A 14,097-nucleotide genomic window follows, 5' to 3' on the forward strand; every position below is an offset into this window, starting at 1 on the left:
AGCCTCATGGGTGATGCCCACATCCCAAGAATGAATAAAACAATGAGAATCAATTTAAAGAACGCTTTACTCTGTTAACGAAAAGCTGCCCGGCTTGGGTAAAGTTTAAGACGACCACATTCAAGGTATTTGGCAGATTATTAGAGGGGCTTTTGGCATCTTTGAGCCCCAATAGAATGTCTTGTTAACTATGCACCCACCTCATTTTCATGCTGTTTACTCAGGGTCATATAATTGCTCTTCAGGACGATGTATTCATCTGCCAATTCCTTACGATTTTTCTCCAATGCCCTCAGATGATCCTTAGCCATCCGACATTCATGTGCGCATTTGTCCTTCTGCAATTCTAGCTCCATTGTTCTGTTTTCTAGGAATAAAATCTGCAGAAAATGAAAACGTCAGCTTGGCTGATAATGAGAGAAAGACGAGTACGTCCTCCAGATATCTTATCGGCGTCTGGGAAACTTGTGAATAGTTGGTATGGTCCAGTGTGCTCACTGTCAACATTCAACCCACATATCTGTGTCTGGGATGGACATGGATATCGATGCAATTTGAGTGGAATCCACCGAAATAGTGCAAAGGATCATGGAACTCAAAGCGCGAGTGAGTTATGACAATAACCACTTACACTCAAGTTTCCACCAACTTTACACTGGTTCAAATGTCAATTCGCACGAAGCAATCCCTGCCCACAAGACAGTTCAATCCGCTCACTGGTTTCTGTAAGCTGTCTTCAGTCCTTCCTTAAAGGGAAGGGGAGTGAGAAAGGTGAAGAAATCAAGCGAATACATTTATAGAGTGTGTTCTTACACCTCCCAAAACATCTCCAACCTCGTTCTGCACCATGAATTGCTTTGAAGTGAAGACCTTGTTGATATACAGGCGAAGATTTTTTTTCTCTTCTGCCCCATTACCCCAGAAAGTCAAGGTAATCTGGAGTGCTATTTAAATCAGCATCATGGAGCCCTACTTTACAAAAAGGCATATCTTCTTTCAGCATCCGATGATTCCATCATAACAAAGATAATTAAAGGGGGAAAAAAAGATGAGGAAGAAACTGGTGCAAAATTTAAGAAAGTGAAACAGGTTGAAACAGGAAAGTGCAGTTGAGGATTATCAGATCAGCCATGATCTCATTGGATGGCGGGGTGGACTCGATGGGCCGAATGGCCTGCTTCTGCTCCTACGTCTTATGGTCTAGAAATAAAGGAAAACAGTGAAAAATGAAAACTAAAAGGCTATGCATTCCTCTATTTTCTAATTTTAGTCAAAAACCCGATGTAAGTTGTTACCATCTCCATGGGGAAAATCATAAACTAAAATAACTAAGTTTCCTAAATAACTAAGTTTCCTGAATAACCCCTAAATGAAAAATTTGCCAACAAGATTCCACTTTTTGTAGTTTTTACTTTAAAACCGACCAGAACTAATGCAAATTATACATGAATTAACGAGCAAATGATTACTTCAACTAAAAAAGGTCAATTTCACCTTAACCAGTTGATACAACAAAGATACATCTTATATAACTGCAAGCATTATGTGCACAACTGTGCACAGATGTGGCATTACCTAGCTACACAGTTCCACAATATGCTGTTCTTTATTCACATAGGGTAGGTCAGGAGTCCTATCTGAAACAACTTTCGTCTTCAGGTTCCACGGGTATGATTATTGTCAGCAAGACGTAAGTCCATGAACCCTCTCTCCCCTGGGTCAGGACAGTCCTGATGGCGTAGCTTCCCAGGGTTCCTTTTCAACTGACCAATAGCATCCTAGTTCATGGTTTGGCCACTTCTGGGGAAAATATCTAACTATTTAGTGTTTCCGAGCTAGTCACACAACTTTCCAAGTTTTAACGCTTTTTAGCCAGCTTGCATAGTACTTCCAAGGCCTCCTGTCTCCCCTTCTGCCAAACAGAAAAACTAACCTCTTCCTGAGAGTGACTGGCTTCTCCTCCTCACAAGAATGCTCTGTGTTCCTCTTTCTGTCTCTCTGCTTTCTCTTTGTGTCTACATCTGTGTGCTGATCACCTTCACACTCCAGCTCCTCTGTTTGTAGCTCTCCTTTGTGTCTGCAGCTCTCTATCTGCTGGTCACTTGGCTTCTTTCTTAACTTCCTTCCTGTTGGTACTGCTTCCAATTCAAGTGAAACAGGTCACATTGATCAGCATTTCTTATCATCCGAGAGAGGTAAAGTTGATCCCTTTACAATTGATGCAAATTCTTAAAGGTCCTTTTTAAACATGAAAGTGAATTTACCTTTTTATTTTAAGTAATCATTTGCTTGTCAATTCATGCCTAATTTGCATTCATTCATGCCCAGAAGGTAAAAACAGTAAGAACTGAGAAATAAGAATACTGCTCCGAACTGGTCTTGTATACCTTAAAATGGGACGCCAGTAAAAACAGGGAAATAAGAATACGGTCCGAACTGTTTTTTTTCCTTCTGGGTGTGTAATCAGGCTAAAATTTGGTGCCAGAGGAAAGAAAAATCCCTAAATAGGAATTCAAAACGTTTTTTATATTAAGTGGATGGACAATCAAATAAATTCCATAAAGGATAACTATAGCACTGCCCATTTATTAGGCTGATTCCTGGGATGGCAGGATTGTCGTATGAGGAGAGATTGGGTCAACTAGGCCTGTATTCACTGGAGTTTAGAAGAATGAGAGGGGAACTTATTGAAACGTATAAAATTCTGACAGGGCTGGACAGAATGGACGTGGGGACGTTGTGTTCTCAGGCTGGGGGTCTAGAAGAAGGGGTCACAGTCTCAGGATATGGGGTAGGCCATTAGAACTGAGATAAGGAGAAACCTCTTCACCTAGAGGGTGGTGAACCCATGGAATTCTCTCTCACAGGGGGCTGTGGAGACCAATTCATTGAATATATTTAAGGAGCGAATAGATAGATTTCTAGACTCTAAAGGCATCAAGGGGTATGGGGAGAGAGTGGGGGTATGGCGTTGAAATAGAGGATCAGACATGATCATATTGAATGGCGGAACAAACTCGGAGAGCCAAATGACCTACTGCTGCCCCTATTTTCTAGATTTTTATGTTGAACCTTGACAGGTGGAGCAATTGTTCCAGTTCTATATGGTACTTAAGTGAATGGAATTCATGCCATGAAGGCAGTCTGTTCCTGGTTGCAATTATACATGGACATAGTCATTCACCCATTTTTCATCTGCCTCACTTATGTTCATACTTTTACATCCATTTTGGAATTTTCCAGTACCGTTACTCAGTTTGGCGTTTACAATTGGAACAAATTGATCTCCTTCTCTGTTTCTAGATGCTCTCCAGTTGACTGAATGCCCTCAATATCCAGGATTCCATTTCTTCCAACGTATTATCCCTTTAACTGGCCACACGCACATGGTAAAAGAGCTCTGGCTCTTTCTTCTGTCAACAGTTAATCCAGGGGAGAAATCAAGAGACTATTCCCAGCCAAATTAGTAGCCATGACTGATGCTAAAAGATGCAGGCCTCAAAACCACAGAGACCCAAATCCAACTTTATCAAGCAAAGTAATGCAAAGTCTCCGTGTCAGTGGCTGCACATCTTGTTGCTAAGCGACATGGAGAATTTCTTTCTTCCCCCAGACTGTTAGCAAGGACCTTGAAGAAGGTGTTCAAATCTTTTATGCGTCAGTGATGAGGTATTAAAAGAAATCTGGCTCAAGCTTTGTCAAGTTTCTAATATTTGTGTGAGTCAGATTTCTCAGTATTAAGTTCCTACTTCCTTTTAAAAAAAGGGCTAACTTTAGTATGGCACCTTTCGCAATCCCAATATATCCCAAAGCATTTTACAATCAATGAAGTGTAGTCACTGTCGTAACGAGGCAGCCAATTTGCACACAGCAAGCTCCCACAAATAGCACTAATCTGTCATTAGTGAACTCATTAACCTGCTATAAAACTGAGAGTTTGCAGTGCTATAGTGTGAAATAAATTCTCAAAGCTGAGACAATGACTGAGCTTCCTGGGGTAGTACTATTCCTCCCATGATCATTGGAGATATGATTTTTGCTGGTAGTGCTAAAGCCACGATAATAAAAAAGCTTGATTATGTTTCATATCCCGCAGCCTTTCATCAGGTCCTTCATGTTTAATTCGTTAGCTCTGACTTTGATCACATTGACTATTTTTTAAATTAAGAGTGAAACGGGCCATTAAACCCATTCAGTTCAGTCATTCATTTGGTTCCACTTTTTTTCCTCTAATCCAATTTTCTTCCTTCTTCTTGCCTCCTGAAGGCATTAACTTGCTAGAGTATGATTTCACCTGGTCAATATTCATATGTGAGCCTCGACAATAAGGCAGGGATATTCCGGTTTCCCTCCCCCCTCAGCCCCATCGAAGTCAACGGGTCTTTGGCTGGTCCGTCAAATTTACCAGTCCCACCCGCGGTGATTCACGCCACGGGCGGGACCGGGGAAATCCCGGTCTAAGGTACTGCTTGCTATTTGACTATAAGTGGCATCACAGCTGAGCCCAAATCTGTATTTCTAACTTGACTAAAAATCTTATTTCAGATTTTCCCAGCACTTGCAGTTTTTTTTCCTCTCTTCTTCATTTCTCTATCTCAGTTAATCTAACATTGGCTCTTATCGATGTCTTAAATGCAATCTTCACAATAACGCCATCCCTCCCAACACTTCAGGTTATATAGGCCTCGGTGAATCTTTAACATGGTCCCCCTCTGTTGCCCACTTCTTGATTTAAAAAAGTTTTTTGAAAGTATTGCAGGGAGTTTCTATAAAATACATCAACGCAGTGCTACAATTAGCATTTCCAACTGCATCAAGTACAGATTTCTATTGGTAAAAAATAATCCTCAGTTTGCTTTTCTGTTTTTTATTAGATGCTTTTGTTTGGTCATTTATTTGTCTACTTACAAACATCTCATCTAACTGATTCTTCCTTTCCTTCATTTGCCTGAGCACATTACCAAGTCTTGCTGTTATTAAATAGTGAGCGTACAAAACCATTCGATTGGAAAAGACAACTCGTCCATCAAACCTCTCCTATTGCAAAGCGTGTACCACATCATGGATTGTCTGCCCCTCTTTGCCCACCGCCTCCCCCAGACCAGGCCAACATGCAATATCCTGGGAGAGGAATATGAAAACAGAGCAGCTTACCTTTCCACCTAGCTTGGTATCATCAGCAAACTTAGATACATTACTCTCTGTCCCTTCATCTAAGTCATTAATATAGATTGTAAATAGCTGAGGCCCCCGCACTCATTCTTGCAGCACTCCACTATTCAATGCCTGTCAACTTGAAAAAGCCCCGTTTATACCCACTCTCTGTTTTCAATCCATTAACCAATCCGCTATCCATGCTAATATATTACCCCCAACTCCGTGAGCCCTTATTTTACCTATTAACCTTTTGTGCGGCAACTTACTGAATGCCTTTTGGAAATCCAGGTACACTACATCTACCGGTTCCCCTTTATCTACCTTACCAGTTATATCCTCAAGAAAACTCTAATAAACTTGTCAAACAGGATTTCCCCTTAGTCAAACCATGTTAACTTGTTCTAATCATACTATGCTTTTCTAAGTGCTTTGTTAAGACTTTCTTAATAATAGATTCCAGCATTTTCCCAACAACTGATGTTAGGCTAATTGGCTTGTAGTTCACTGGTTTCTCTCTCCCTCCTTTCTTGGAAAATGGTGGAATATTTGCCAACTTCCAAATACATGGGGCCATTCTTGAATCTAAGGAATTCTGGAAAATCAAAGCTAGCACATCCACTATCTTTGCAGCTATCTCTTTTAGAACCAAGCCTAGGGTGTAGGCCATCAGGTCATGGAGATTTGTCGGATTTTAGTCCTAAAGTTTCTCCAATACTATATCTTTCCTGATATTAATTCCCCTAATTTCCTCACTCTTTTTAGCCCTTAGGTTATCGCCTATTTCTGGTTTGGAACTTTGTATCTTCTCCTGTTCAGTGCCTCGTTTCCCCATGATAATTTGTCCTGCCTCTGCTTCTAAGGGACCAACATTTACTTTAGCTACTCTCTTCCTTTTTATATGCTTACAAAAGTTCTTACAATCTGTTTTTATATTTCTGGCTAGTTTACTCTCAAATTCTATTATTTCCTTTTTTATCAACTTTTTGGTGGCTCTTTGCTGTGTCTAAAACACTCCAAGTCCTCAGACTTGCTCCTGTTTTTTCACAACATGGCAGGCCTCTTCCTTTAATCTAATACTATCCCTAACTTCCTGAGTCAGCCACGGAATGAGTCCTTCTTGCTGAGTCTGAACCTGCTTCTACCACACTCTCAGGCCGTGCATTCCAGATCCTAACCACTCCCTGCATAAAGAAGATCTTTTCCTCGTGTTGTCATTGGTTCTTTTGCCGATCACTTCAAAACGGCGTCCTCTGATCCTTCTGCCGATGGGGACAGTTTCTTCCTACCTACTCTGTCCAGACCCATCCTCCCCCCAACCCGCTTCCATGACTTTGAATCGAATCAAATCTCCCCCCCAACCCCTAGGTAGAAGCAAAATACTGCAGATGCCGGAAATCTGAAACAAAAACAAAAAATGCTGGAAAAACTCAGCAGGTCTGACAGCATCTGTGGAGAGAAAGACAGAGTTAACCTTTTGAGCCCGTATGACTCTTCATCAGACTCTTCTGCTCCCCTCAACACCCACCCCCCGAAGGAGATCAGCCTCAGCTTCTCCAATCCAGCTACATAATAACTGAAGTCCCTCATCCCTGGAACCATTTTTTGTAAATCTGTTCTACAACCTCGCTTAAAAATGGAAATATCCTTCCTAGAGTGCAGTACCCAGGACTGGACACGGACCAAACTAATGTCTCATAAAATTCCTTCTTTTATACTCTATGCCTTTAATTATAAACCCCAGAGTTATGTAATAAACTTCAGCAGCGTGTTCACAAACAGTTAAAGTCTTCTTCATGATATATAGTAATAATTACAATCACATAGGTTGTGTTAGATATCATTTGGGATGAGTACCTTATTCTTAAGCTCAAAGTTCTCAGCTTCATATTGTTCTCGGATCTTGTTGGTCTGAATTTGCAGATCAATTAGGTCCTTGGAAATCTAAACATATAAGAGGATTCTCTGAGGATGAATCGACAAATTAGTCTTAAAATGGCAGGGTATCACAATATATAAGAAAATGCATCTTAAGTTTGGGACAAAATTGAGGTTGTTTGAAGAAGCTGCGATGAAATTATTGCTCTGGAGACCCTGCTGATTGTCCTGCTCAGTCATGAGAGAGCATGAAGGGCCATGTTCAGTGTCTTGGGCTGTGCTAAGGTAGCTCATTTCAGCTGGGGAAGAGGTGGGGGAACTACAACTTGTTTATTCTGGTTTTTTTTATTCATTCATTGGATATGGTTCGGTTAGGACAGCATTTATTGCCCATCCCTAACTGCCCTTGAGAAGGTGGTGGTGAGCTGCCTTCTTGAACCGCTGCAGTCCATGTGGTGTAGGTACACCCACAGTGCTGTTAGGGAGGGAGTTCCAGTATTTTGACCGAGCGACAGTGAAGGAACAGCGATGTGTTTCCAAGTCAGGATGGTGAGTGGCTTGGAGGGGAACTTGCAGGTGGTGATGTTCCCATGCACCTGCTGCCCTTGTCCTTCTAGGTGGTAGAGGTCGGGGGTTTGGAAGGTTCTGTCGATGGTGAGTTGCTTCAGCGCATCTCATGGATGGTACACGCTGCTGCCAATATGTATCATTGGTGGGGGAAGCGAATTTTTAATGTGGTGGATGGGGTGCCAATCAAGCTAGCTGTTTTATCCTGTATGTTGTCGAACTTCTTGAGTATTGTTGGAGCTGCGCTTATCCAGGAAAGTGGAGAGTATTCCATCATACTCCTGACTTGGGGCTGGTGGTGGAAGGGGCAGGAATCATTCAAGGTTTCTCCTCCTCATCACTATGCAATGATGCCTCCTATGAAGTGTGTGAACATGAATTTAAAACAGGATTGGGTTTGCCCATGATAATACCCAAAGTTGACTACACTGCTAAAACCTTGGGAGTGAAATCGGATCTAAATTGGTCTTCCCAGCCAGTAGCTTCCTCTGAACACCCAGTTAGCATTCATACCTGCCGGAAAAATGTGTGGGCGTTGCTGGCAAGTCCAGCATTTGTTGCCCATCCCTAATTGCCCTTGAACTGAGTGGATGCTCAGCCATTTCAGAGGGCAGTTGAGAGTCAACCACATTGCTGAGGGATTGGTGTTATATGTAGGCCAGACTGGGTAAGGATGGCAGATTTCCTTCCCTAAAGGGCATTAGTGAACCAGATGGGTTTTTATGACAATTGGTGATAGTTTCATGGTCACCATCACTGAGACTAGCTTTCAATTCCAGATTTAGTAATTGAATTCAAATTCAAATTGTTGTCATGGCTACTATTACTGAGGCTATATTCCATATCGATGAATTGAATTTAAATTCCACCAACTGCCATGGTGGGATTTGAACCCATGCCCCCAGAGCATTAGCCTGGGCCTCTGGATTACTAGTCCAATGACAATACCACTACGTCACCATCTCCCCACGACACTCCTTAAAACCTACCGATTTGACCAAGCTTTTGGTCCTCTGACATACTATCCCCTTATTTTACTCAAACATGTCATACTCTGTTTTATAACACTCCTGCGGCACCCTGTGACGTTTTATTATGTTAGAGGCACTATATAAATATAAGTTGTTGTTGGGCTGAATCTCACCTTTAACTTTTCTTCTTCACTGAACACTAGTTTAGAGGAGAGATCGGTTTTCGATCCAGCCATCTGTCCCATCTTTCCCTGAAGCTCTCCCAGTTTGGTATACAAGCGCTCATTCTTATCTCGTAACAGCACCTGTAGGAATAGTGTACATATCAAACCATGATGATGAATGGCAATCCCTGGTAAAGTACTGAAAAAACTATCCCATTAGTGACTTAAAATGTGTACCATCACACTGTAATAAACCTGAAAGCTGGTTTATGCCATCTACAGGCCACTTGTTGAAGGGTGGCTTAAGGGAATATTCCGGAAAAATGACCTGCTATTGCCCTATTATGCATTATTTCTCCAGAAAATACACCAATTTAAAAATAAATATTTTAAAGTTGCGCATTTTGGTAATCACTTTCAACTGGCATTTTCCAAGTCTTGACTGACAAAAAAAAATGGCATTTTAGTGCAGACTCACATCCAGTACTCTTTATTGTCCAGTGAGATTAATGGCACGTCTCTCAGCTGATAAAAACACTTTATATATTTAACACTGTCACGGACAGTTCCTGGTAATATTAAAACACACAAAAAACATTCTTCCTGAGTGCTTTTTGCTTCTATACAAAAACCACGTAAACAGCTAAATAATACAGGTATAATGTGAGTGGAAAAGATTCATTTATACAAAAGTTGAAAATAAGATCTGTATTTATATAGGACTTTCACATGCTCAGGATGTTCCAAATATAGTCAAACAAATACTTTATTGAAGTGTAGGCACTGCTGTTATGTAGGAAACACATCGGCCAATTTGCACACAGCAAGCTGCTACAAACAATGTAATAAGAACATAAGAACTAGGTGCAGGAGCCCTCGTGCCTGCTTGAGGGTAAATAAGATCATGGCTGATCTGATCTTGTCCTCGTCTCCATTTCCCCATCTGTTCCCCATTATCCTGGACTCCCTTGTAGGTCAAAAATGTGTCAGATCTCAGCCTTGAATATATGCAATGACTCAGCCTCCACAGCTCTCCTCCACTACCCCATTGGAAATTTCCGACAATTCATGACCCTCTGAGGGAAGAAATTCCCCTTCATCTCTGTCTGAAATGGGTGACCCCTTACTCTGAAACTATTCCCCCTCGTTCTCGATTGCCCCATGAGCGGAAACACCCTCTCAGCATCTACCCTGTCATCTGTATAAATGATGCTGGTTGAGGGATAAGTGTTTGCCCAGATCCCAGGGCAGAAGTATGTTCTTCAAGGTAATGTAACGTGGTCTTTTACACCCAAGCAGACAGACAGGGATATTTAACTTTGGGTTGAGATTCATCGTAACTGCACCTCAGCAGTCAAGTGGGATCAACATACATTTCAACAGGTCAGGGGAAACTAAGCACAGGACCATACCTCACCACTCCAATCCACTGTGCTTGAATATAGCTTCAAAATAAAAGTAACTCCATTCTGACACTGCTGAAACAAAACCCTTTCATACATTTTTGAAAGTCTCAAATACGAATTTGCATTGTCAACAAAAATGTCAAAAAGTACTTTTAACATAAATTTGGCTAAGATTTTAAATGTTTAGCTGGCCAACCATGATGTGTAGTTGAATTTGATACAGGCCTCTTTGTACTCTGTAGAAACATGAGACAGTATTTAAACCAAGCTCATCTCCAATGTACAAATTACTTGCTTACGTTTTCATTGTTGAGTCGATGGATCTGATCCTTGAGTGTGTTGGTTCTCTCGCCCCCGCCCTTGGCCCCCATCTCCTCGGCTGACAGGTGCTGCAATGCCAAGATCCGTGCTCGGTATTGGGTCACCAGCGACTGCCGTCAATGGGAAAACAGAATCAAAGCATGTCCACACCTCTTAGCACTGCAGGGTAAAATCAGCTTGCAACTACAGACAGGTTGTGTGTGTACAGTGGTGGTGTTGCTATAAACAGTTTGTTGCTATTATTTCCCTTGTTACTCTGACTGAAGGCAAACCATTCAACCTGCTGCAAACAGGGAGGTGGAGCTGAACATATGGATGCAAAAGCTCTTGGTTACCCCCCCGCAACTGCAGAACTGCAGCGAGAGGAATATTGTACCACAGAAGCTGGATGTGGCTTAAGTTTTTAATAAAAGATTATGGAATTAAATAGGGATTAGCAGTCAGTTGGAGTCTGTTGCAAGGCTGCAACATTCTTGCCAGCATTGAAGGTCACATCCATACCTAAAACTGTTTGATCTGCCTATGCAAGTTGCAAATAGTTGTTTGGTAGTGCAGAACTTGAGTATTGCTGTAAAAAGAGACACGCTATCAAAGTTTTTCATCTTGCACTCATCAGGACATCTCGTAAGGAAATGCCAGCAGTAAGGGAAACAACAATTTATACTGCAAGAGAAGAGAGTGCTGATTGGTGGGCAAATGGGCTCTGATTGGTCGAGGCATTGCTGTGGGAATTCTTTCTCCATGGCAATGGCTTGACCAATCTCAGTCAACCAGCCTGGTTTTAATTTTGAACAAACGCTTGGCAGTTAACTGTTTCTTGCTGCATTTCCCATAGCAATGCCTCTACCAATCAGAGTCCACTTACCAACCAATCAGCACTGTCTTCTCATGCAATATAAACTGTTGTTCCCTGTCATGGAAATTTAATAATTTTCATAATATTATTGTAATTTATTGTAAAAGTAGGTTAATAGTAGGGTTTGGATTAGTTTCTCTGTGTGTGTGTGTGGGTTTTAATTGAATTACAGACAGCTGGTCTGGGTGCTTTGATGTATCAGGATGGAAACTAGGTTTGAAATGCTAAATACGTAAGCATGGTTGAAGTTTTAGAATGGGAAGTGTGAAGAACATTTGCATTTTTAGACCAATCGGAGTAGTGAATTTCAAAGAGATGGTAAGGTGTTACACCTAGCCAACAGAGGCTAAGCCAAACAGTGTGTTTATTTTTCCCAAAGAATACTGATCATATGAGTGCTATGAAAGATTTATATTCTAGAAAAAGTAAAGTTGCAAAAGACATATTGGGACAATGGGACTTATATTAAAAAGGGAGAAACCTGTATAAAGGAGATGAAGTTATGTGTAAGCAGAAGACATTCTAAGATCCAACAAGTGTGAAAAGCCTCTAGCCTCTATGTACCAAGCTGCTGTCTTCAGGAACCGAAGCTAAGAGAATTCATTTTAAATATCACTGTCCAGGGTATTGTGTGCTTTGCCTGGGTCTGTTGTGTTGTTTTACTGTTGCCTTAATGAGGGTATAACTGGGAGTCAGATTAACTAGGGGAGCTCGGAGTTATCATAGTGGTAATTTGTAGACCTATGTATGCACTTAAAATCATTTTTTATTAATAAATGTTTAATTTAGTTTTGTATAAACCTTTAAGTCTCGGTGGACTTATTATTGCTAAATTCAAGGCATGCATATCAATAAATTTGTAAAAATACAAATTGCAAAACAGTTGTGGCAGCTGTTTCAAGTTTCCCTCTGGGATTTGAGCAGCTCAGCATCCTCTGTGACATAACATTCCCTTTATTATTGGGATTTTCCTGTGAGCTGTCGTGAAGGATGAAAGGTGAAAAGTTTTGATAGCATGTCTCTTTTTCTCAGAAATATCTAAAATGCACACGGAATACTCCCAATGCTTTATTATGTAGCATTTACAGCACATAATCAGGCCATTCAGTCCAATTATACCGTTTAGGCTGCACAGAAGCCATTTCCGACCATCCTCTATCTAACCCTGTCCACATAACCTTCTATTCTTTTCCCTCTCATGTGCTTATCTAGTTTCCCCTTAAATACATTCATACTATTCACTTCAATTGCTCCTTGTCATAGCGAGTTCTACTTTCCAACTATTCTCATGGAAAAAAAGTTCCCCTGAATTCCATATTGGATTTATTCGTGATTAACTTCTATTTATGATGCCTAGTTTTGGTCTCCCCACAAGTAGAAACAACTCTTAGTTTACCCTTCCATAACTTTAAAGATCTCCCCTCAGCCTTCTCCAGAAAAGAGCCCCAGCCTGTTCATCCTTTTCCGATAGTTATAACCTCTCAGTTCTGGTCTCGGCCTTGTAGATCTTTTTGACACCTTGTAGATCTTTTTGACACCTTCTCCAGCGCCTCTAAATCCTTCTTGCCGTAGGATGACCAGAACTGTTCACAATACTCTTTAAGTGTGGTAAATTGCTTCACCGTTTCTGACCTTCCTGCTTTGAGCTTTGTTGGGGGAAGTTAGTAACTGCAATTCCAGAATAACAGGCAGGCTGAGCTGAATTTATACACGAGTAATAATAAAATCAATGCTTACGCTCTTAGTGAACACAATCACAATTGAAAGAGACTGAAATACTCAATACCAACTTCATTCTGAAGCACAAGTGCATTTGCAAATATTGAAAGGCATCTCAGGGTGCCCAGCTTAACATAGTACGTTGTTGTGTGGGGTCTGTATACACAGAGGCACTTCACCATTTTATAATGAGGTTTACATACTGCAATAGCCACCTTTTCATTATATTTCTTGGCAAATAGGAGCAACCATGGCTTAGTGGGTCATTGCATGGCACGGTGTGCTGCTGAGCCTCACAGACCCTACCTTCCGAACTGATGAAGCTGCCTTCAGTCAGGTGGCAATGGAGATACTGGAACCAGGGTGCTCGCTGACCTATGTTGGCTTCCGGTTAAGCAACGGCCTTCAATTTAAAACTCACATCCTTGATTTCAATTCCCTTAGGGGCCTCACCCCTCCCCACATAGGAACCTAAGACTTAGGGGCAGGAGTAGGCCATTCGGCCCTTCAAGCCTGCTGCACCATTCGATAAGATCATGACTGAAGGGGTTGTGGTCTCAACTCCACTTTCCTGCCTGCCACCTACCACCCGCACCCCCCCAATCCCCCATAACCCTTGACTCCCCTGTTTATCAAAAACTCAGCCTTGAATAAATGCGCTGACCCAGCCTTCACTGCTTTCTGGGGAAGAGAATTCCACAGACTAACAGCGCGTTGAGGGAAAAAAGTTCCCTTCATCTCCATCTTAAAAGGGAGACCTCTTATTCTTAAACTGTGTCCCCTAATTCTGGTCTCCCCCACAAGAGGAAACAGCCTCCCAGTATCCACCCTTTCTAGTCCCTTCAGGGTAATCTCTCCTCCTGCTCCACAATCCCTCCATTTTTAACAATTGTGCATCCCCAATTTTATTGCTCCATCGTTGGTGGCCGTGCCTTCAGTTGCTGAGGCCCCAACACTCTGGAATTCCCTCCCTAAACTTCCCCGCTTCTTGACCTCACTTTCTTCCTTTAAGATGCTCAAAACCTACCTCGTCGACTAAATTTTCAGTCATCTGTCCTAAT

General features: G+C 41.6%; 1 protein-coding gene across 4 annotated transcripts in view; it reads right to left on the reverse strand.

The window, feature by feature from the left end:
* The window catches only part of ccdc78 (coiled-coil domain containing 78), a 128,790-nt gene that overhangs the window by 39,064 nt on the left and 75,629 nt on the right, over positions 1 to 14,097 (reverse strand). For 3 of the 4 annotated variants that reach the window (XM_078558996.1, XM_078558995.1, XM_078558997.1), the window contains exons 8-11: positions 10,440 to 10,571; positions 8,744 to 8,875; positions 7,012 to 7,098; positions 201 to 380 (exon numbers count right to left, since the gene is read on the reverse strand). In XM_078558996.1, coding sequence (XP_078415122.1) covers positions 201 to 380; positions 7,012 to 7,098; positions 8,744 to 8,875; positions 10,440 to 10,571 — 531 coding nt within the window. The remainder of the gene's footprint in view (positions 1 to 200; positions 381 to 7,011; positions 7,099 to 8,743; positions 8,876 to 10,439; positions 10,572 to 14,097) is intronic. The other variant, XM_078558998.1, reaches the window with a different exon arrangement.

This window comes from Cetorhinus maximus, chromosome 15 (assembly GCF_964194155.1).
Source record: "Cetorhinus maximus chromosome 15, sCetMax3.hap1.1, whole genome shotgun sequence".
Lineage (NCBI taxonomy): Eukaryota > Metazoa > Chordata > Chondrichthyes > Lamniformes > Cetorhinidae > Cetorhinus > Cetorhinus maximus.